We start from the raw sequence: 25116 nt of genomic DNA, 5'->3' as shown, positions 1-25116 counted from the left end.
TCCACAGGTAGGACGCAGCCTCCACCCCAGCTTGTTTGAAGGCCTCAGCCCAGACCTGCGAACAATATCGCCTACACACCCCCGGGACTTGAGCCTTGTAGGCGGCCTCTACCACAGCCATCCCATCAGCGTAGGCTGTGGTCTCAGCCTCCTCTTTGGCACGCTCGACCATCTCCCTGCCGTGGTCAGCCTCGTCCTTAGCCCGCAGAGCCTGGTCTCTGGCCCATTCGGCGCCCCTCTAGGACTCCTCGGCCTTTGCCGCCTTAGCCTACAGATCAACGATTAGACCCCTTGCGGTCCGCAATTGCTCCTCCGCCTCGCCCAGGCGCCTCGTCTGCTCATAGGCCTGAGTCTAGGCACCCTTGAAACCAGACAGAGCATTGTCCCGCTCCCTGGTCACCGCCGTCAAAGCCTCTCGGGCCTTGGCGAGGTCAGCCTCGGAATTCTTCAGGGTCTGGGTGGCCTTGTAGCGCCAAGCACGCTCCCGTTTGAGGTCCTCCTTTTGGTCATTCGCCGCCCCCTCCAGCGTAAAGATAGCTTGGATGGCCTGTCAGAATAACCAGTGTGCTATGAGCCCTATAAAAGGAAAAGAGTGGGAGAAAAGTTGAGGTTGTAGCCCTTACCATCCCCACATATCGCTTAAGGCTGAGGAAGACTTGCTCGCTCGCCAAAGAGTTAAGCTGAGCCATGTCCGCCGGGAGCAGCAGACTCCTCTCCAGTGCGTCTGCTACGCGCGTACCTTCGCCCTCGTTGAAATCCCTGAGGGAGGCGTTATCCCTCAAAGGCTCCCTACGGAGCATCGGGGCTGGGAGCCAGGCCTGGACCTCGGGGGAGGTGGTGTCAACGACTTGCCTCTCCTGGCTCGGGTCGCCTATCTTAAGCTGCTTGGACGGATGCAGAGTAGTGTCCTCCTCCTGTAAGGACACCGTCCTATCCTCCACGATCCTTTTACCCTTATCCTTCTTCTTCTTAGGACCAGCAGGCACGGCCTCAGAGGGCGAGCGCGTCTGAGAAGGAGAAGGAGGGAGCTTCTGCCGAGCGGAAGTTGACTTAGCCTTCGAAGGAGGAGTAGGAGTTTTCTGTTGGGACTCCCCCGGCTGGCCCTCAAGCAGGTCCAGCAAGTTGGTGGTGGGCCTCCTCTTGTAACCCATTGTCGGCCGAGGAGGGGCTGCTGAAGCCAGGAGGTCGGCTTCACTCAAATTGGGATCACCCAAGTCCCCGGGAGGATCCTCGGACTGATCAAGCTGAGCGAAAACTTCAAACGCGTCCCCTTCCCCCTCTGGAGCTTCCTCGGCGGCGTCGGCAAACAGTTGGGAAGAGGAGGGGACCGCTAATGTGACAGCTTCTTGGTCGGAGGGCTCCTCGGGGAACGAAAATTTGTCCTCGATCACAGTAATCCTTTCTAGCCGAGGATCGTTGGCGAGGATGACGTGCTTCGGAACCAGAAACGATTTCTAGGTAGGTGTATAACCCAAAATTATGTGGGCGGCCCTAACCTGGTTGTCGTCCTCGTTTATGTACACCGGCGCCCTTAGCACCTTTTGCAAATCTTCCCGGTTGATCAGATGGAAGTGACGCTGGAAGGCGTGCGGGTCTGCAAACGAAAAGCACCACGACGTTAGTAAAAAAGAAAGGGGGTAAAGAAAAAAGATGAGAGCTTGAAACCCTATTTGTCTCCCACTGCCCCACCTGGTGTTCCCTTTGTTGTTGGGCAGTGAAGGCCGTCGTGTCACTCCCCTGACACAATGAGGAAATCCTCATAGAACCCCTTGCTGGACTCGAGGAGGCACTGAATGAGCCGCACCCTGTCGTCTCTCGTCTTCAGGTAATACGACTTGCCCTTAAGAAGCTGAAGATTGTAACACCAGTTCACGTCATGGTGGGTCAACCTCAGCCCCATCTTCTCATTCAAGGCTTCCACACAGCCCAGAATCCTAAAGACATTTATCCCACACTGGGTGGGGGCCAACCGAAAGTTCATGAGGTAATCCCTCATCACCGGCCCCATGGGGATTGTCATCCCCCCTTCAAGGAAGGCGACTACGGGAATTACCACCTCGTCCTCCTGCCTGTATATGCGCCACTCCCCGTCCTCACAATGTCTCAGATTCACATTGTCGGGAATTTTATAGTCGGTGATGAATTTCTCCATCGCCTCCTCAGTATCGACGTATTTCTTAAACCTACCCATCCCAGCAGACGCCTAAAAGAACTAAGAAAGAACAGGCGAAGTAGAAAAAAGGGTAAAGAGAAAGAGGGGCCAAAGAGAGAGTGACTTACAGGAAAGAGAAAGGGCTCCTCGGACAGGCTTTTGTGCTGGAGGTGCTAGTAAGAGTGTGGCTGAACTCGGGAGGGGCGCACGAATATTCTCGATTACAAATGAGGAACAGGAAGAAGCGGTTCGTACGGGTATTTATACCCCAAATCGAGGAGCCATGCGGGTTTTCCCGCTCGTAAATGCCAGACGAATCTCCATCGTTGGATGGGTAACGCCTCATTGGACGTGGGGAGCACAGAGCCGCCTGAATTTAATGATGGACACGTTACGTGCTCCGAAGCGTCAGCGACGTGCTCTTGGCAGGTGAATGGGCCCCAGCACTAACGAGGGGTGGGGGGGGGGGGGTGAGGCCGAGGATGTCAAAATCCTCCTCCCCGCCCAAGGATGCGTGCAGCAAGATTTTGAGGGGCTATTGTGGGGCCAGAAAATCGAGTAGCCAAGGCCCACTTCAACCCAGGCCCAGATGGCCCACGCCGAGGACGCACGATGGGTTCGAGGATGACCCTATCCTCGGTCGTCCGAGACCTTGGTGCGGAGAAGGGCAAGCTCTGGGCGAACCGTCACCTCGGCATTGAATACGTTCACCTAACCCCTCTGGCCGCATTAATGGGGATGTAACCCCTTGCCAGGGCGGCATCGATCAGGGTGAACCACTTGAGCACGGATATGACATTTGATGGGATAGGCCGTCAGGAAGAAGGCCAATAGATGATCAACAGGAGGAAGAAGATGGGCATATATAAGAAAGGTGAGCAAAATGTATAGGAGGGGGGGGGGGAGAAAAAGAAGAAGCCTCCTCGGCCATGGGCCGAGGAGCATCCCCCAGTTGTAAATTATTCTAAGTATTCTTTTTTAATAAAACAGAAAGGTGTTCATGCTTCGCAAACACCGGCCAGTGCCTAAACCTTCAACCCACTCTCTACAAATTCATTGTTCTGGGTTCGTTGGGCATTTAACCCATATCCTTTGGGTTAGGGCTACAAAAGCAGACCCTACAACTATATATATAATATATCCTTTAATAATGCATGAAAATTGTAACTTATCTTGGTTATGTCACGATGGGCCAAAGGCCTTATAGCTGAATTGATACTTTTCTATGTACAAAGTGCTTGGAGGTTTAGGGGGGGAAAGGGCTCGAGTTACAGGATTAGCAACAAGTTAGAATTATTTCTCAAAAAAAAAAAAAAGATTTTGTCACAGTGGGCTACTAGTAGCTTTGCACCAACTGTATCTCATCTTTATAATTTTATATTAAAAAATATCTCATTCGACTTCAATAAGACATGGAATAACAAAGCTTTATTTACCTCTGTTTAGTGACACAAATTTAGAGTCACATAATTAATCAAGATTGTCAAACCAAAAATCTCATCCGTGCTTTGTATCACTATCCTACTTATACTCTATTTGGACTTTTATCATAAAAGACGAAACATATTTCTCTTTTCCACTACAGCAGGATGTCTATTATTAATAATTTATTATCATGTTGATTAAAACATCTGGTTCTCTCTTTTCCACTACTTTGGGATGTCTATGTATGATTAATTTTTTTATCACGTTGATTAAACCTTTGATTTTCCCTTTTCCAGTACAGTGGGATGTCCAATATATCATTATCATGTTGATTTTGATTAAACATCGAATCTCATCTTTACAATGAATCCAATTCCAATTAAAAGTAAATATAGAAAAAACGGACCCCAAGACAAAAGTATTATAGTAATAAATAATAGTTAAAAGTTAAGAACAGATCGTCAAAGCAAAAGAGGGAGTATTAGGAATATTAGACTGTGTGATGTATTAAGCACATGAAAATGCTTATTAATTACTAATTTTATGCGATGATTTTTTTTTTTTGAGGGGGAATTTTATGCGATGATGAATGTGATTAGTACACATATTATATTATAAGTATTATATAAGACTTATATAGTTCTATTTATATTGTAAAATTTGTATTTTCTGTAGCATCACACTCAACTAAATAAGCTATATATTACTTTGCTTTGAGGTGTGGATATTTTATTGTGTGAATTTGGGATTATGGTTCATAGCTCTCAGTCAGTCTTCCTAGGTTTTGATGTATAAGTTGTGGTTTCTTTTCTTTAATCAAAGCCACTCAGGGAAAAGAAAAGAAGAAAAAATCCTTCCCAAACTAAAATTGCTAATATTATTTCTTAGCAGTACAAAGGAGTGTGTGACCTGCAACTGAGAATAACATAAATGCTTAAAATTTTTTTTTTTTTTTTTTTTTTTTTTTTTTTTTTTTTTTTTCTTGAGTTTCTCCTATTCTTTTGAAAAACCATAAGTCCATAACATTCATAAAAATCAAATATAAGTATACAACAAAACTACAGAAGAAGAAGACAAAGAAGAAGTTGGTATTTCTCAATATTTGCTTAGCTTTAAATAAGAAAACTCTTTGTTAAGGAAGATGGAGAAACTAATAAAAATGTGATTATGTGAGAGCATCCCATGGAAGATTTAATGAAGAGTAACTGAAGAGAGAGCACCAAGTGATGAGGAGAGTCTTTTCAGTGGTTTTTAAGTGGAAAGAGATATTGTAATAGTTTTGAGAAAGTGCAAAACTTAAGTACAATATCGTAAGTGTAATACATTAGGTTATTCAATTAAATTCAAACACATGTTTATCATGACCAATAAAATACAAATAATGTTATTATTTTTAAGGACAACTAAATTCAATACATATGATTTTAATTAGGTAATCTGATGTACTACACTTCAGTTGTATCCCTTCACAAAAATTGAATAACTAAAAACTAAAAAAATATGGATGTAGCTATCATGCTTTAGAGAAGAAAGGAAAAGACAAAAGGACTTAATTTTTATGATTGCACGGATGGAATTTGCGGTGGGAAGAATTTTATGAGTGACATGTTGGAGGGGGCCAATCTTTTAATCTTGTGGGGGCCAACTCTTAACTCAAAATGACTCTAGCCTAGTTTTACCCATAAAATTAGAGAGGTTTTTAAAAAATTTGGAGGGGCCATGGCCCCCCCAATGCATAAGGTGGCTCCGCCCAATAATCCCGATCTTCATCAAAACCACCACCCTTGTCTCCTAGTCCATCTCCATCATCCCTTAAAACTCCAGTTGATTCTTCTATATCATATACATCTTTCCCCAAGACCACTGAACCCCCATCTGCTTTTTCTTCTTCAACTTCCTATAAACCACCTCAATCTTCACCTTCAGGGTTCCCATATTCATCTAAGCCACCACCTTCTTCCTCTGGGCCATCTCCGTCTTACACTAAGCAACCACCAGCTTTTAAGCCAATTCTGCATACAGCTCCCAACGAGGTAACAAATGAAGAAGGGAAGACGACTTATGCGTGGGAAAAGGGTGAACCCATATATGCTATTCCTGAGGATATCAAAGGTCTCGTTAAGAGAGACATTGCACCTCAAGTTCTGAAGCAGCCTTTGTCTCCTTCAACTTATAAGGCTTATTTTGCTGCTCTGTTATATGCTGAGGATTACTACTTGGAGGTTAGTTAACTACTCTGTCAACAAAATTTAACTAGGTATACTATCTTCTTTGAACTCTGGTTTTTGGTGAATTGTTTAGTTAATTTTTACTAATTCATGATTATTTTGTTATTGAATGGCATACAAGCAAAAGTTATATAGGTACGTATGGTTTGTCCTATTGGTGAGAGTATTTGTAGAAACAAACAACGCGTTTGGAAGTTTGGAGGAAGAGGGTATGGGGAAGGAAAAGAGAGGGGAGGGTAGGGGAGGCCCTTCCTTTTGTTTGGATATTTTGAAACTTAAAATGGGAAGCAGAGGAAATGATAAGATGTCATATTAATTAAAAAGTGTACCCCTATTTTGTTCAATTTAATTAAGAAATAGATATAAATTGATAATGTTTTTTTTCTTAACATAAGTGGAAGCCCCTTCCCTCCAAACCCCTTCCTTCCACTCCATCCAAACACATTGGATATTCCAAAATGAATATATGCTAAGCTGGTACAGAGGCATGGGCTGAGACCTGATCCTGTTTAGTATTTAGCACTACACTGCAGTATTAAAATAACTGGAGCTAAAGTGAGTTGGGTTTGGGTCAGGTTTAACTGATGTAGTTATGAACTGTGATAAAATTTCGTGATCCTATTTTTTACTAAATTAATTTTAAACAACATTGATAAACATTTATATACATCAGTAATATAGAAAAACTTGAAAGAAATATATTTGAAAAACAATACCGGGATGCAAATCAGTGGGGTAAAGAAGCTGAATGCTAAACATATCTCATTTGAGCTCTATGATTTGTGTGCATATTGCCTTCAATACAAAACAATTTTATTTACCTTTGTAAATTTGAATTGTTTAACCTATCCCCAAAAAAAAAAATAGTAATACAGGTTTAGTTTTGGATTGGACATTCAAGTTTGTATTGCAAATGAGTCGCTTTGCCTTGTTTGCTGTAGTTTAGTGCCTCCTAAACTTTCAATACACACTCTGCAATAGAAAAGATGTCACGAAAAGCCATTTGGGAACTCTCTCTTACTAGAGACAAGGAGAAATGAGGCAAGCATATTCATTATTAAAAAATGATGCAAGCACCATTTAAAATTAGGTTGAATTGATCTTTGAAGTGGGCATCTCAACTATGCTAGGATAGCTGATCTGAGTCAATGACAGAAATAATGTATTTCTGGTTTACAGTGTACATGTAGCCTCTCTCTGGTTATCCTCTTCTTGATTTGGGTTTTAGTTGAGTTGCGGGTGTTTCCTGTTGGGAAAAATTCTATATAACAGTAAATAAATTTCAGCAAGCACAGCGGCAGCACACCCACACAATAACACAAAGATTTTCGTGGGCTTGAAGGGAAAAACTACGGGACAAACTCCGGATAATTTCACTATATTAAATAGAGATTACAACACTTAGAGATACAACTTGAGCAAAAAAAAAAAAATCTCTTTTTCTTTTCACTCACTGCTCTCTTTCTCATTGTGTATTTTCTCTCACTCTATTTTTCTCTTCTCTTTTTGCTTGCTCTTTACTCACACACCAGTCCTCACACTTTGGGACTTCAGTCTTTTTCCCACATCTTCACTGGCCGAATGGCCTTCCTATTTATTTGTTTCACCTTTTCTTCTTTTCTTTCTTTCACACTCTTTGTCATTAAATCACAATCAATGCAAGCCACTTACTTTGACTTTACTTCAACCAAATCTCTTTTCTTCAGCTCTGCCATGACCGAATGAGTACTCTTGCCTTTTGCTTCTTTCTTTTCTTTCTTCCTTCAGCGCGTCCAACACGCCTAGGCCAACAACTCCAATAACTCATGCTGACTTACGTACATGATGAAGAAAAGATAAAAAACGTGAAGACATGCTCATTAAATGAGCTCTTGAAACAACATGAGGGCTGGACTCATGGTGCAGTGCACCCAACATTTCCCACTTGCAGTCCTTTCCATGGTGTGTGTGAGAGTGAAGGGATCATGCTTCTGTCAGTAAAAGAAAATAAAATTTTTTGTCTGAAGCACATATTAAGTTTATGCAGTAACTCAATATATTGTGTGACTTTGTTGCCAAAACTGATTTAGTTGTGCATAGCATCAATTATACAGCATTCTGTTTGTTGGTAGGCAAAAATTTATATTCTGGTAATCAATGGAGAAACATGCCTTTAAATGCTGTAAGAAATTTCTTTTTACTATTTGCATATGGGTCTCTGCATTTGCAGATAGGAATGGGAATAAATTTAAATTGGTTGTGTTGATCACATATACGCTTAGGATTTTATTTCAAATCTTTCATAGTTTTTGATTGGAAGAAGGCCTGTACTTGAAATTGATCCTGGACCAATGCAGAGGTAATGAAATGCAATGAAATCAGGGATTTTTTTACACATCTACTGAAATCAGGGATTTTTTTTTTTTATGCATTTACTGAATCGATCTTCCAATGTGCTCTATGTTCTATTGAAATGATTTTGTTCTGTTTGTTATAGCATTCAAATGAAATACTTTTGTTCATTCACAAGATCAACTTCTAGATTATGATTAAAAAGAGTGAAATCATATTTTTCTATTGTTTTTAAGATGAATTTTTTCTAGATGATGAAAATTTGTTTATGTGCTAACTTTAGCAATTATATTTTTATTTGCTCTGTTGGAAACACTTGTCTACTTGTTAAAAGGGTATCCAATTACAGGTGTATCAAATAATTACTTTCTATTTTTTTTCTCCCTCAACAATAATATTTGAACAGAGAGCATCATAAACAAATAAATATATATATATTTTTTGATAGTTCGATAGTTAAATGGAGAGGGATTTGAACCTTAGATGTCTCTATTAGAAATATTAGGGGTGCCAACCAATTGAGCTACAAGGCTCTTGACATAAACAAATAAATATTCAAAAGCAATCATCTATTTTGATATAAAATGGATAGCGAGTTCCTAGAATTAATAAGAATCTTTCTACTTTATTTATAAAAATCCCGTATAAATGAGTGAGAGTAGCAATGTAAATGAACCTAGCCATTTTCTTAAAACCTTTCATAGGAACAAAGCAACTTTCTTAATTTTATCTTTCTTTTGGATCCCATTTCGGCACTTCTTATAAATCACACATCTTTTGAGGGAGTATTTTACATTGTTCTTTGCATTCCATTGTACAATTTAAATTATATATATTTTTGCTTCTTTGATGATCTCAAGCAGTATGCATAGTAACATAACAACATGTTATGATTGATGGAATACTCTATGCTTTTGCACTCTGGCTTGTAATAACTTTATGCTTTTATTGGAACTAGAAATGGAGTAATTTCCTATTGGAGAAAGTGACATTGAAGTTGGAGGAAGCAGCACTTCATAAAAAATCAAAGAAATCAAAACATTCTAAAGGAACTGGTGAGGAGGATGATAAAATCTTTGTAGAATTTGAGATTGATTCTATTCCTGAGAAGCGGCCATTCCTTTTATCAAGGGACATGGTTTATGCACGACCTTCAGATAAAACGGTTGAGCCAGTTCAGGTAAGCTTACTCTTCAATTAACCTATACTTGATCAAATCATATAATTTGTCTTGAGTTTATGTTTAGATAACTTGTTTTTCTTTCAGTTTAAACTGGTCAAGTATTATGGTATTTCGATACATCATTTTTTGAATCTTTCTTTACTAACCTGAAGCTAAGGTTTTTGCATCACATTATTAAATTGATTTATGAATTCTTCTCTGAGCACGACTTTTTTGTTATGAATTCTGCTCTATTTTAACTGTTATATAGCTGGCCAATCCTCAACCTTGTGACACAGTTTGCTAATCTGACCATTAGATTAGTTTGGCCTTGCATAACTGATGAGTGAGCAGCCAAACCTCCCCACAAATCATCCTATAGTAATCTAGCATATCAGGAAAATCTACATGACCTGTACTGTATCCTCATTGTATCCCTTTTTCACTTGAGAAATCCAGAGGAGGTTACAGGTTCTTGAGCTTTTCTATTTTGCAGCAAGGATCTTTAGTTGCTTCGATGCAAAAATGTGCTACTTGAAGAGCCAAAATTTATAACAAGGATGTGTCCTCAAGTGATATTGAATGGATAAGAAATTATTGAGTAGTTTATTAATATTATTTAAAATTATTGTGAATTGAGAGTGAGTGAGACAAGAGAAAGCAGAAGCACTAAGGAAATAACGTGATTCAACCTAACAGCCTATTTCTACAGTGGAAAACCCTTCAGAGTGGCTACATCTTTACTATTGAGATCCATATCATACAATGAGCCCATTGAGAGACTAGACCTAGGCTAACCATAGACTAATCTTTAGTGTAGTGCAATACTACAAGTTGTAAAGGTATTTTCAACCTGGACAAGTATCTTAAATATCCCCCTCAAACTCAAAGGTGAAATCTTGAAGACAACTTGATTTATGATGTAGAATGGACCAGGCACAATGTCGAATGGAACAAAGGTTGAAGGAATGCATGAGACAGTTACTTCAAGAGGATGGCTACTCTAATGACCAAAGGATGGCTACTTTGGTCGGAGGATGGATAAATTGGTGGCCTAGCGGGACATTGATAGAGAAATGGTGACCAAAGGTTGACATACATGAGACAGATGCTGGTGGTAGCAGCGGTCATTGACAAACTGTGGTCAGAGGACGGTGACACTGATGAGCACAGGAAACGACATCGTTGGCCAGAATACAAAAGTAAAGGAAAGCTTCGCTGAAGCTGGAAGACATCAGCAAAATACAACGTTAGTGGTGGTTGTTCAACAACAGCTTTGAGGGGTGCAAGAGTTTGGTGGTGGTGATTCATTTGGCATTTTGTATCAGTTTCAGATCTATCAAGTGGTGTGGTCAATGACTCAAAAAGATGTTCAGAATGTCTGGATCTGAAGAATCAATGCTTCAATGGCGATGGAGAAGCCGTTGAAGAATTACACTGTTGAGGAAGAACATCGGAGAAAAAGAAGGAATGAGAAAACCAAACTTAAGTTGGCTCTAATACTATGTTAAAATTGTTATATATTGGGAATTGAGAGTGAGTGAGAGAAGATAAAGTGAAAGGGAAAGTGGAAGCACTCAGAAATTAACGTGGTTTAGCCTGAAAACCTGCATCCACAATAGAAAAATCTTGAATGGCTGCACCTTTACTATTGAGATCTATACTCCATTAAGAGTATATATGTGTGTGTATATATATATATATATAGAGAGAGAGAGAGAGAGAGAGAGAGTAAACATGGACAGATTCTGTAACTAATATATATCAAGTGCAGTGATGTGTTTACACAGATCTATGTTATCCTATCAGCCATACAGTTATCCACTATTGACAGGTGAAGATCAAAGTCCATACCTAATGTTCACACAAAATAAATTTTGAGTTTTTATTTTTTATTTTTATTATTATTTTTTTTTAAATGTTCCATCAGAAGTCTCTCTGAGAGAATTCATAATTGTAGGACTTTATGCTATATTTAGTTAATTATATAAAGATGAAAGGCTCAATTCCAAAACACCCAACATCTCAGGTTGATTTTTCATACCAAGGAAAAAAGCCAGAAAAACAAAATCAAGAAAGAGACCTCATAATTTCATATTAATAGCATTATGCAGAACTGTATGCCCATTCTACTAATTGTAGTTGAATTTACATATCCAGTCAGAGTGCTTATGAACATCTGTTTTTTCATCTTATGATCTTATCTACAACACTAACAGTCTAAATGGTAAGCAGGGTTTTATCTATCGTGTGGTGAAAAGCAAGTGTGTATTAGTTGAGTTTGGAGAAGATTTTCATTCACAGCATCATCCAAATCGCAAATATGACATCAGCTTCTCATTCAACAGAGTTTGTCTAAAAAGGGCTCATCAAGCAGTTGAAGCTGCATTAGATCCTTCATCCCACAACTTCCTTTTTCCTGAATGCGTCCCTCATAAGAACATCCTTAACCCACCAGCTCTGCTTAATACCTATTACAAATGGATCGAATGCAGTTCGTCGGATTCTAAGCTTTCAGGGCTCACCACCTTATCTTCTTGCGGGCCCGCTCATTGGCACTAACGCGCCAAGGTATGTACCTGAACAAAAAGTGTCAGCAAGAACAGGAGTGGTTGTTTGTGAGGCAGTAATTGAAATATATAAAACCTCTCAAGAGAACAGAATTCTTATATGTGCACCTATAAACCGCACATGTGATGTGCTAATGAGAAGTTTGAGGGAGGTGATTCCAGAGTCAGATATGTTTCGAGCCAATGCTGCATTTCGAGAGATAGATGGAGTACCCATAAGCTTTCAGGGCTCACCACCTTATCTTCTTGCGGGCCCGCTCATTGGCACTAACGCGCCAAGGTATGTACCTGAACAAAAAGTGTCAGCAAGAACAGGAGTGGTTGTTTGTGAGGCAGTAATTGAAATATATAAAACCTCTCAAGAGAACAGAATTCTTATATGTGCACCTATAAACCGCACATGTGATGTGCTAATGAGAAGTTTGAGGGAGGTGATTCCAGAGTCAGATATGTTTCGAGCCAATGCTGCATTTCGAGAGATAGATGGAGTACCCATTGACATTCTGCGCTCATGTCCTGTTAAAGATGAATGTTTTGCATGTCCTCCACTCCAAAAACTTCGGAAGTTCAAGATAATTCTGTCAACTTTTGTGAGTAGCTTCCGGCTACACAATGAAGGCATAGCTGCTGGACATTTTAGTCATATTTTTCTAGTGGATGCCTCATCAACCACAGAGCCAGAAGCAACAATACCTTTGGCTAATTTTGCTAATGAGAATGCATCTGTTATTGTTACTGGTGCACCCGGAAACCATTCAGGTTGGATCCGCTCTAACATAGCAAGGAAATATGGATTGGGGAAGTCATATTTTGAAAGACTTCATGAAGTTGGGCCATATCAATTCCTCAATCCAATGTTCATCACAGAGCTATAATACTAAATAGCTCGGAGTCATTCCTTTGAATTTCATGTTTTCAACTGTTCTTTCGTGAACAGCAAAATGCACTTGTATAGTTGTATAAATGTTGCCACCTTAGTATCTACCTGTTTGTGTGTTTTTTTCCTGCTTTGTCATCTGAGTTGTGCGCGCGCTTGCAAAGACCTATGTAAAAATTTAATTTTATTTCCATCTCTCTTTCTATCTATTGTAATAGTTATTTACAGTTTGTGTTTTGTAAATGACAGGTTTAGTTTTATCTCTTGATTCCAGGGACTAATACTTTCCTTAATATCTGTACTTCATTCATGTTCTCATAGCTTTGTTTCTTTTTGTTCATTATGTGAATCATGATGCAAAAGCAATAGCTCTAATGAATTTCAGGTGATATTATGTTTGATTATCGAATTTTGTTTAGATACCAGGTAATGCGTGAATGAAATTGTTTTTATACCCTACCAAAAAAAAAAAAAAAAACAGTTAAATGAAATCTCAGTCCCATTATATACCATGTGATGTAGCCACAAAGGCCCACTTAAATGCCTAATTAGCCCAACCTAGAGTTCGAATAGAGATGGCCCAAATTGTGTGGAAAAGAAACTCTGCGCACCTCCCAAATCAGGACTATAGCCTATCCATTGGTACATGGATCAAGGTGTTGAACTGAGTAGCCGAATAGCCTTTAATATGCATTGGTTAAAACATACATATTACCACACTTTGTGTGCATTTAGTATTGACTTAAAAAGTTAGTTTTTTTACTATTTAACTTATTTTTGTTACCATTCATGAGTCTCATTGCACTTTTTGATACTATTTATGAGTTTTATTATAATATTTCAGCTACCTTTTAGCTTTATTTACAGTACTTTCAATAAAAAGTTTTCAGTTTCAGCTAAATAAGCTGATCTTAAACTAACACTTAGAAGTCCCATTGTAGAAAACCTATTGCTACCTAAATACTGTATGCTTCAGCCTTCACATCTCTCCCATTTTTCCCCTTTATCAATATCAAGAGTTTCTGCAACTAAGTTTATAGGTTATAATTGGTATATAATAAAAGTGAGGTCAGTGGTGGTACCAAGTGAAACAGACACTTAGAAGTCCCATTGTAGAAAAACCTATTGCTACCTAAACATTGTATGCTTTAGCCTTCACATCTCTCCCATTTTTCACCTTTATCAATATCAAGAATTCCTACTACTAAGTTGTTATGTTATAATTGGTGTATAATAAAAGTGATGTTAGTGGTGGTACCAAGTGAAAGTAATGTTTCATTAATCACAATTTTTCCTCTCTGAAATTGTGAAAAATTTTGTAAAATTTGTTCTGATTAACCATTTTAGATAAACAAAATGGACATAGAAAAATAAAGGTAGATAAACAAAATGGACATAGAAAAATAAAGGTAATTTTTTTTATTAAATAATTTTTGAATTCATTTCTAAAAATAAAAAAAAAAAGTCAATTTCTATATAATTGACAAGTTGCATTTAATGCCACATATAACATAAGAAGGGAGGCGGTTTTCCTACCAATCAACCATGTCTTAACGTTAAGATAAGGATTTAGGTTGTTACTACACTTCACATGAAATAATTTTAGTGACCCCACACATGAGGGGCAATACATGGGTCATAATCTGAATTATGTTATTAACGATACGGAGATTGAGGTGTTGTGGAGGTAGATCAAGTTATTTGATATTTTCATTTATATTTAAAACTAGTAGAATTGTGGAATTTAGCTTATTTGGTTATTTTTTTATATTTAAAGAATTACCAAGTGAATTATTTTGAAATTGAATTTATTTGCTTTGGAGGTTTATTATTTTGAAATTGAATTTATTTGCCTTGGAGGTTTTCTATTTTGGATCAAACATAAACTTTTTGAATTGAAAGTTATTGGTGATAAATCTCATTTGTCCTGTTGGGTCTTCTTGGGATAGGCTTGAGATGGGTTGGCCCATTATGGTTTTTTTTTTTTTTCCTTTTCTTTTCTTTTAACACTTTTTCTTAGCTAGTTAAAAACAAAAAACAAAACAAAACAAAACAAAAAAAACAAAAAACAAAACAAAAAGGAAAATATTATTTTTGTCTCTATATTTTCACCTCATTTCCAATTTAATCCCTACTTTTTAATTTATTTAGTGCCTAAAATCAAAAGGAGATCTTGTTTTTGTCCCTACCGTCATCCTACTAACAAAAATAGTCTACGTGACAAATGGAGTACATTGCTGACACACTAAATGCTGATGTCAGCATTAAAATAATAATAAAATATTTTATTTAGCATTTTAAAAATGCCATGTCATCTTTTAAAAATAAAAAATTAATTTATGAATTTTAACTAAATGAAAAAAAAGGAAAAAATAAAAATAAAAAACAAAAATAATATAAATTGAGATCTAGGTTTATCTTGAGGAAGAACTGACAAAAACACAAACCTAGAAAATTCAAAAGCCAAAAAAATCTATCAGTTATCCATGTCAACACAAAATTAAACGCAAATAAGTCCAAAATAAAACCCCTCATATTACGGGTCTATTTGGGATTTGCTTATTTTATTAAAACTGAAAACTTTTTGCTGAAAGTACGGCAGATAAAGGTAAATGTTAGCTGAAATAGTATAGTGGGACATATGAATAGTACTTAAAAGTGCAATGGGGCCCATTAAAAGTAGAAACATAAGTTGAATAGTAAAATAAGTTGGCAAAAATAATTTTTGCCAAATACACACTACACCAAAACATCAAAGCTGATAATTTTTATTTTTTTTCTAATTTCAAACCACACGGCCACACTTTCATCTCAAACTTTTTTCTCTCTCAGCTCAAACTTTATCTCTCTCTGGTCTTGAGATCTTGGTTTGATGGGTTTGATATGAGTTAGAAAGAGAGAGGCTGAGATTGGTTTGATCTGGGTTAGAAGGAGATGTTGAGATTGGTTACTATCACGGCATGGCTGGCGGCGGCATGTGGGTTCAAGATCAACCAAATGGGGAGTGATTTAAGAATTGTGGTGGTCGGGTTCTCGATTTCAAAGTGATTTTGGTAGTCCAAACAGGCTTAGAAAAACAAGTACGATCCCACTTTCCTTCACCACTCAAGTGTACAGCATCTATCGTGCTTAGATTGAAGAAGTGTGGGTTTGGTGATGTGGGTTTTGATGTATTGGGAGTGGTGGTTTTTGTTCCACCAGTCTTATTGTTGTGGCCAATGTTTAGTGTTAATTTTATGGGTTTGTGTGAGAGATTGCGCCTCGGCCCCCTTTTTTGGGTGTTGGGCCAAACCCATGTGAATGAGTGGAGTCATGTTATTACCTCTCAAAATAAAGATTCGACTAGTTATATTTTCCCTTTAGATTAAGGGTTTTACAATGGAGTCGCCACTTATTTAATTATTGAGATAAATAAGAAAATCAAAATTGAAAAATTCCTCATTTTATTAATTTTCAATTGAATTTACATTAATCATAGGAAAGTTACATGGCTTTGGTCCTAGATACAATCTAAGATAAAGTACATGACTTTTTTCCTAGTTACAATCTAAAAATTAAAAATTACAAGGATAAACATTTGATTTACTAACCCTTGATCTAAGTTCGGAGGCTATGTTATAAGGTGGGAAGGTGTTAGGCACCCACCTTGCCTGGTGAAACCGGTCTTCTAAATTATGGTGGCCAACATTCATATCGCATCATCTAATATGTTCTACATCAATTTGCATGTTGAACTCATTGTGTGTGCTATGATAAACCCTAATTCCATTTATTCAATATTTCATTTGGATTGAAAAATAAATTCTAGTGAATATGTGTAGATGGTGATATCCTAGATTTAAGGATTTGAAAGAATTATTAAATAAACATGTTTTTCATTTTTTTTTTTATGTGGATTTAAGATTAAAATTAGTGTTATGCATGAACATGTGATGAATAACCAAGAACACGTAAAGAACATATAAGAACAATTAAGAACATTCAAACATATTCAAAGGAATTTAAATGATTATTATCATACTTTAATCTTAAACTTTCATCATGGCAACGTGAAAAACAATTAGGGAAAATGACTATACCTTCATGCAAGATCCATATGGTGGAGGAAGAGACTCTTAAGGGAGGTCTTAAGGGTGGAGAAAAAGAAGAGTTAGGAGAGGAAGAGTGAGTCTCATTCAATACCTTGAGTCTCAAGAAGACCAAGATATGACAAGACTACTCAACTCCCTAGAACTCAAGAGAGGAGAAGAGAGAGGGTATTTGTGTGTCTTGAAATGAAGGAGAATGAAGGTTTATATAGGAGTGGTGGAGGAAATGTGAATGGAATGCCAGTTAATGAAGGTTGACAAAGAATCATGAACCTAAACCTCATTTTAGTCTTGGGAAAAATCTGGTGCATTAAATGGAAAGATTGGTAGGAGTGAGGAGCAAGCCAAAATTCGGTTTTCCTATAACTGTTGTAATAGCTTGTAGAGCTAACTTCGAAAAATCATATCTAACTTAATTCTGATTGAAATTGTCTCGTTCTTGTACTCAAAGCCAGATGTCTAGTTTCTGGGAAAATTAACCTCATTCACAGATTCAAAATATTCTGAGAGATATCGATGAAATGGTGAGCAGAGGTCATTTGTTAGAAAATGGTTTCAGCACAATTAACATTAATAGGTCTCAAATTAGCTCCTAGTTAACATTAAATGGCTCTAATCACTCCCATTTCAGATTTAATTGGTTCCAAATTTACTCTAATTAAAAGATAATTGCACAAATTACTCATTGAATAATTAATGTTCAACTATCTAATTAATTAGGTGTATGCTACCTCACCATAAAATGTAGTCCTAACCAATTATATTATAACATATCATTGATCTCAAATTGATTACACTTATAACCAATTGAAATCAATTGTTCATAATCACATATAGTCGGACTCAATTTGTGATAGTGCATCTCGGCCATTAAAACTTGATTTGATGATAACGTTCAATCGGGCGGTCCAATTAGAGCTTATGACTAGTCGATTTGATCGTTACAACATCAAGATCATTTTGGTGAAATGAGATTAAGGATCTAATGGCTAGAATCAATATGCATATTTTCAAGGTAAAATTACCCTTTTACCCTCTACGTGAGGTTAAATGCGGGTTGCAAAATGAAGTGTCAACAATTTGTTTTAATTGTGTTAATTTTCTAGGTTTGCATTCTTTAGGTTTTGAAAATTTTGGGTGCTCAGTGTTTAGCTAGAGGGATGGAAAGAAGGAAGAACAATGTTGTTTTAGTTGCAAAGTTTGTTGTTAAAAGTGGGTTTGTTCAAAATACCGATCTAGTTTTTATTTTCCTACTCAATCTGGGTTTTTTTCTCTCATCTCACATTTAGATTTTTTAAAAATCTTTTTTTGTAACCAATCTATGGTATTTCTAGGTTTTGGCTATTCGTCTGTGTTTGAGTTTGATATTGCAAGTTGTTTCTTATGTATGTTTGAATCTGTGTGTTTTAGAATTTAGGTACCGTCTTTTTTTTTTTTCCTTACTTTTGTGTTCTTCAATTAGATTAATAAATAATTTATTAAGATCAAACGATTCTAAAGTCCACCTAGATGTTTTTGGGTTTTGAATTTTTTGGGCTTTTGTTCTTGTTTGTTCTTCCTCAAAATAAAGCTAGATCTCAATTTATATGATTTTTGGTTTTTATTTCTGTTTTTTACTTTTTTTTTTTTTCATTTTGTTAAAATTCATAAATTAATTTTTTATTTATAAAAGATGACGTGGCATTTTTAAAATGCTAAATAAAATATTTTATTATTATTTTAATGCTGACGTCAGCATTTAGTGTGCCAACGGTGCATTCCGTTTGCCACGTAGACTATTTCTTTTAGTGAGATGACGGAATGGACAAAAATGAGACCACTTTTTGATTTTAGGGACTAAATTCGATAAAATTAAAAAGTAGGGATCAAAATGGAAATGAGGTGAAAATGTCGGGACGAAAATAGTATTTCCACCAAAAAAAAAAAAAAAAAACACCAATAAGGGTATGTTTAGTTGGGTGGATCATTTTAAAGTGGATGAAAAAAAAAAAAGACAGGAAATAGGAAAGAAAACATTTTTGTGGGTGTTTGGTTGGAGGGAGGGGAGGAAAAAAATGGTGGGGCCCGGGTGTTTCTCCCCAGGCCTCTCACTAATTTTTTCTCCCCAAAATGAGGAAAAACTAGGTGGGGATACATTTTTCTTGATTGACAAAAATACTCATGTGCACTTGCACATGGGCTTCGTCCAAGTACCACTTTTTTTTTTTTTTCTTTTTCTTTTGGGTAGTAATTTTGCCTCTTCGTCCAGTCGCCACTTCGTCCAGTTGTCCAGTTGCCACTTTTTCCCCCTTTTTTCATTTAACTTTTCACTTCATTAAATCTTTGTGTTTATTTTTATGTATTAATTATCTATAGGTGATATATTAACTATTTATGTTCAAGAAGTTAATATAGTTCTCGCTCTCTCTCTCTCTCTACTATAGCTGAAGTTAATGCTAAGGATAAGATCAACAACAACTCTAAAATACAAATCCAAGCTAGTTGTGAGAAAGAGGAGACTTTGAATTCCAAAACTCAAAGAGAGTTGTGCAAATAACAATCGGGCTAATGAGAAGAACATCTATTAAAGATAGACTTCTTTTGTATTTCAAACTTCTTCTATCTGTAACTTTATCTTGTAATTTGTAATTTAAACACGTATTCTATATATGTAGCTCAGCCATCACTGATTTGGTGAAGGCTGGAAAATTCAATCATTATCTTGCACTTATTTGTTTTTACATGGTATCAGAGCTATAAGTGACATATGTCTTTTTAAATAAATAAAAAATGCCTTCATCAGTGTCTTCATCCTCCACTGCCAACACCGACACTGTCACTACCACTCCTCTCACTACGTTCACTACCATTCATTATTTGATTACCAACAAGCTAACCCGTGACAACAACCTGTTATGGAAAGCTCAAATTGTTCCCTATTTGAAAGGGCAACATCTTTATGGCTACTTGGATGGAACTACACCTCTTCCACCATAAACCATTGTTGTTGCAGCAAATTGTGCTACTCAAATTCTCCAGAATCTAGAGTATTAACATTGGCATCTGCTGGACCAGATGATTCTCGGTGCTATTATCTATTATCTCCTCTCTCTGTGGAAAGATTCTCCCCCATGTGGTCAAATGCCTTACTTCATGTGATGTTTGGTAATCATTAGAACACATGTTCGCCTCACAATCTCGTGCTCAAACAATGTAGATTCATTATCAGCTCACCACAATAAAGAAAGGTAATTCTTCAATTGTTAATTGTTTTCACCAGTTAACAAATCTGGCTAACACTCTTGCTACAATTGACCAACCATTGAATGATTTTGAGCATGTATCTTTCCTTTTGGCTAGACTTGGGTCTAACTACAACTCTTTTGTTACCTTTGTGACCATTTGTGTTGATCCTCTCTCCCTTGAGGACTTGCATGGGCACTTATTAACCCATGAAGTGCATCTAGAAAAAAATCAGTCAGCCGCAAAACTCACTCTTGCTGCTGCAAATTTTGCTAACCAAGGAAATTCCTCAAGAAGTGGATGTGGTGGTCGCCGTACTTGTCCAGCACATCAACCTGGCCATGGTTCTCCTTCAACAAATCAAAAAACTTCTTGAGGTAAGGGACGTGGTCGTGGCTACACCAACTCCTCTTCTAACAATCGACTTGCCTGTCAAGTCTACAATAAACCCAGTTATGTTGCTCTCTCTTGCTACCACAAATTTGACAACTCCTATTCCACTGAAACAAATTCAAACATGCAAGCTCTCCTCACCACTCCTCAAGGATCCTTTTATCTCAATTGGTATCCAGATTCTAGAGCCACTCACCATCTCACCAATGATCTTGCAAATCTGAATATGCAAGCTGAAGACTATCCTAGCTCTGACCAGATTCATGTTAGAAATGGTATTGGACTATCAGTGAAGCATATTGGTTCAACCAAACTTTCTACTCCTTCTTCATCTTTTATTCTTGATGATGTTTTACATGTTCTTGAGATTACCAAAAATTTGATTTCTGTCCAAAAGTTTACCAATGACACAAATACTTCCATTGAACTTCACCCATCTTATTTTCTTGTGAAGGCTCAGGTGTCGGGTAGAATTCTATTGCACGGGCCGAGTAGGCATGGGTTGTACCTCTTTCCTTCTTCATCAAATAATCATTCTCCTTCATCCACTGCCTTCATCAGTGAACGAACTTCCAAAGCTCAATGGCATCATCACTTAGGACATCATGCTTTTAATATTGTTTGTCATGTTATTTCTAGATTCAGACTTCTTGTATTTGCAAATAATAGTGGAATTTCATGTTCTGCTTGTTTTAGTTCTAAGAGTAGACAGCTTTCTTTCTCTTTATCCTCTACTCTGGTAACACAACCTTTGGAATTGATTTATATTGATGTATGGGGACCATCTCCAGTTTGCTCTAAAACTGGTCATAAATATTATGTTTCCTTTTTAGATGCTTTTAGTCGATATACTTGGCTTTATCCAATAACAAGTAAAAGTGATGTTCTCCCTATTTTCATTAAATTTCATAAATATGTTGAACAATAATTTAACCTTAAAATTAAAGATGTTTAGTCTTATAGGGGTGGTGAGTATCGCTCTCTCTCCAATTTTTTTGAAAATTATGGAATTATGCATCGTATTTCTTGTCCCTATAGCCATCAACAAAATGGGACCATTGAACAAAAGTATCGTCACTTAGTTGAAACTGGTCTTGCCTTGCTTTATCATGCTAGTGTCCCTCTTCATTATTGGGATGATGCCTTTCAAACTGCATGTTATCTAATTAACTAGCTCCCCACCAAAATTTTACAAAATCATTCCCCTTTTGAAATTTTTTTTCAAAACTATCCTGATTATAATTTATTAAGAGTTTTTGGTTGTGCTTGTTGGCCAAATTTGCGACCCTATAATTCTCATAAACTCCAACCTTGTTTTATCAAGTGTGTTTTTCTTGGCTACAGTTTACATCATAGAGGATACAAATGTTTACATGTTTCCATTGGTTGTCTTTATATTTCTTGGGATGTTCTCTTTGAGGAGTCAGTTTTTCCTTTTGCCACCACTACTATGCAACACTCTTTAGTCTCATTCTCCATTCTAGGAACACAAAATCAAGCGGTACAGTCCTTGCCTCCCTCTCTTGGGCCACGCATAATGGACCTCTCCTCTATTAGGCTTGCTCCTTCACTTGATACATCACTTGACTCACAATTGTCCCTACAACCCAAAGCCCAGCGGCCCAGCCCACGCCCAGTGACCCCTCTGCATATATTCTCCCTTCTTCTTCACTGATACAAACTTCTCACACCTCACAACTAGATGCACCTACTCAACCAACTCACCCCATGGCCACCTGATCCAAGAAACAACATCACCAAACCAAAATCCTTCGTTGATAGTACTATTTGTTATTTGATCCCTTATGCTCTTCTTATTGATGGTGTTTGCTCCTCTGAACCCACTTGCTATAGTTTTGCTATTAAAGATCCTAAGTGGCATAAAGCTATGAATCTGGAATTTGATGCTTTGCTCAAAAATTGAACATGGACTCTTGTTCCTTCTCGGGTTGCTCGCAGTGTTATTGGTTGTAAATGGGTTTTTTGAAACAATCGTCGTGCTGAAGGTTCAATTGAGAGATACAAAGCTCGCCTCTTCGCAAAAGGTTTTCACCAACAATATGGAGTTGTTTTTGGCAAGACTTTCAGTCTTGTTGTTAAACCCACTATGGTACGTATTGTTATCTCCATTGTTGTGTCTCTTGGTTGGATTAGGCAGCAAATTGATGTTCAAAATGCCTTTCTCCATGGCCATTTTTTTATATGTCCTAACCACCAAGATTCACCCACCCTCAATATCCACATCACATTTGTAAATTGAACAAAGCATTATATGGGTTAAAATAGACACCACATGCCTGGTTTTCATGGCTCACTAGTTAATTACTAGCCTTTGGGTTCAAAAGTTCTAAGTCTGACTCATCCTTATTTATTTATTGCCATTATAGAGTGAGTATTTTCTTTCTCATTTATGTGGATGACATTATAATCACTGGTTCTAGTCCTTCAACAATTTCTATGCTTATTCAATTTTTGAAGATAGACTTTGCTATTAAAGAATTGGGTGATTTGACTTTCTTTCTTGGTGTTGAGGTTATAAAAAATACCTCTAGTATTTTACTTTCTCAAAAGTGTTATATTGTTGATCTTCTCTGCCGAACTAATATGTTAGAAGATAAACCTGTTAGCTCTCCCATGACCACATCCACAAATCTTTCTGCTTTTGAGGGTGATCCCATTCAAGATGTCACCTTGTATAGAAACAATGTTGGAGCCTTGCAATACTTAGCTCTTTCATGTCCTAATATATGCTTTATGGTCAACAAGCTTGCTCAATTTAAGCACGGCCCCCAAAACTGATAATTAGCAATCTGTCAAGCTCCTTCTTTGCTATCTAAAACAGACCATTTGTTTTGGTCTTCAAATATATTGCTCTCACACTCATTCTCTTCAAGCCTTCTTGGAGGCAGATTGGGTTGGCTATTGCGATGATCGTCACTCCACTAGTGATTTTTGTATTTTTGGATGTTAATCTAATTTCTTGGGGTTGTAAAAAGCACGCCACTGTGGCCCATTCTAGTCTAGAGACTGAGTACAATGCCCTTGCCAACACTGTTGCTAAAGTCAAGTGGTTATGCTCTCTTTTGTCTGAACTTGGTGCATCTGTTTCTACTTGTCCTGTTTTATGGTGTGATAACATTGGTGCCACTTATCTTTCCTCCAATCCTATTTTCCATGCTTGCACGAAGCATATAGATATTGATTTTCATTTTGTTCGGGATACAGTTGCTGTCAAATTTGTTACCATTTGGTTCCACTCTTGTAAAGATCAATTGGCAAACATCTTCACCAAACCCCTGTCTTCCTCTAGGTTTGCATTGCTCCGTTCCAAGCTCAATGTTGTCCCTATATAGTTGAGCTTGAGGGGGTGAGTTAAGGATAAGATCAAAAACAACTTCAAAATATGAATCCAAGCTAGTTGTGATAAAGAGGACTCTTTGTATTCCAAAACTCAAAAGAGTTGTGCAGATAACAATCAGGCTAGTGATAAGAACAGCTGTTGAAGATAGACTTATTCTATCTATAACTTTATCATCTTGTAGTTTATAATTCAAACAAGTAATATATATATGTAGCACAGCCAACACTGATTTGATGAAGGTTGGAAAATTCAATCATTATCTTGCACTTATTTATTTTTATAGTTAATATGAACTTTTGCTATGGTAGTTTCCAATTTGGACATGTGGCACATTTTTTTAAAAGAAAAATATAATTATCTAAATTTAACATTTCACCTCATCAAACTTTTGCATTTATGTTAAAGTAATAATTCATTTTCATGAGTTAATGGGTATTTTGATTTATTTATATGTATTAATTATCTATAGGTGATACACTACTTATTTATATCCAAAGAACTAACACATCTCTCTCTCTCTCTCTCTCTCTCTCTCTCATATCAGTAAAATTGCATTTTTTTATATTTAATTTTAAAATAAAAAATTGAAATATAAAATAGAGAATGTGATATTTGCTTAACAATTTTACATATTTTAACTTCTTTAGGTGACATGTAATATGAAATAAAATAAAATGAACTAATCAATATTGCAATAGCTAAAACTGGTGTTATGTCATTAAGAAGAGTTCAATGGTGGCAAATTCATTTATTTTCACTTATTAATTATAGGTGGTGCACAAATGATTTACATAAAAGAAATTTTTATAGTTATCTTTTGAAAATTTATATGAGAAATAATTGATTATGAATATAATATTCTTGCTTGAGTTTTGTTACTTTTATTACAATTGAAACAAAAATCAAACAAAAACATAAAAAATAAATAAATTAAAGGAACGCATGCTATCGATAATATAAAAAACTAATTTTGTGATTAAATTAGTGAAATAATTAAATATTTGTCTATTTACTTAAGAAATATGTTATATTTTAATTATATTAAGCATAACAATTTATACTTCCTTTCTTTGAATGACATGTAATATAATTGAAATTAATTTTCCAAATATTATAATATATAATAATTATGATATATGAGCAATAAAAATAGTTTCTTATTAACTTAAAAAAAAAATTATAACACACATACACATCATGCACAACATCAACTAGTTTATTATAAAAAAAAAAAAAAAGGTTTATAAGTTTTAAATGAAAGCTCACTTAGTGTGTAAAATATTAGTGAATGTTTAGAACCCCAATTA

The 25116-nt window shown here is 36.7% G+C and overlaps 1 protein-coding gene across 1 annotated transcript; it reads left to right on the top strand.

The window, feature by feature from the left end:
* The first annotated feature begins 2379 nt into the window (after positions 1 to 2379).
* LOC136061513 (uncharacterized) lies at positions 2380 to 12743 on the top strand. The gene is made up of 5 exons (XM_065775004.1): positions 2380 to 2409; positions 5437 to 5799; positions 9095 to 9316; positions 9404 to 9425; positions 11794 to 12743. The coding sequence occupies exons 1-5, from the start codon at positions 2380 to 2382 to the stop codon at positions 12741 to 12743; spliced, it is 1587 nt and encodes a 528-aa protein (XP_065631076.1).
* Positions 12744 to 25116: the final 12373 nt, after the last annotated feature.

The sequence above is a fragment of the Quercus suber genome, unplaced genomic scaffold, assembly GCF_002906115.3.
Source record: "Quercus suber isolate HL8 unplaced genomic scaffold, Cork oak 2.0 scaffold_103, whole genome shotgun sequence".
In the NCBI taxonomy this organism is placed as follows: domain Eukaryota; kingdom Viridiplantae; phylum Streptophyta; class Magnoliopsida; order Fagales; family Fagaceae; genus Quercus; species Quercus suber.
This window is presented reverse-complemented; position numbering and strand designations above follow the sequence as displayed.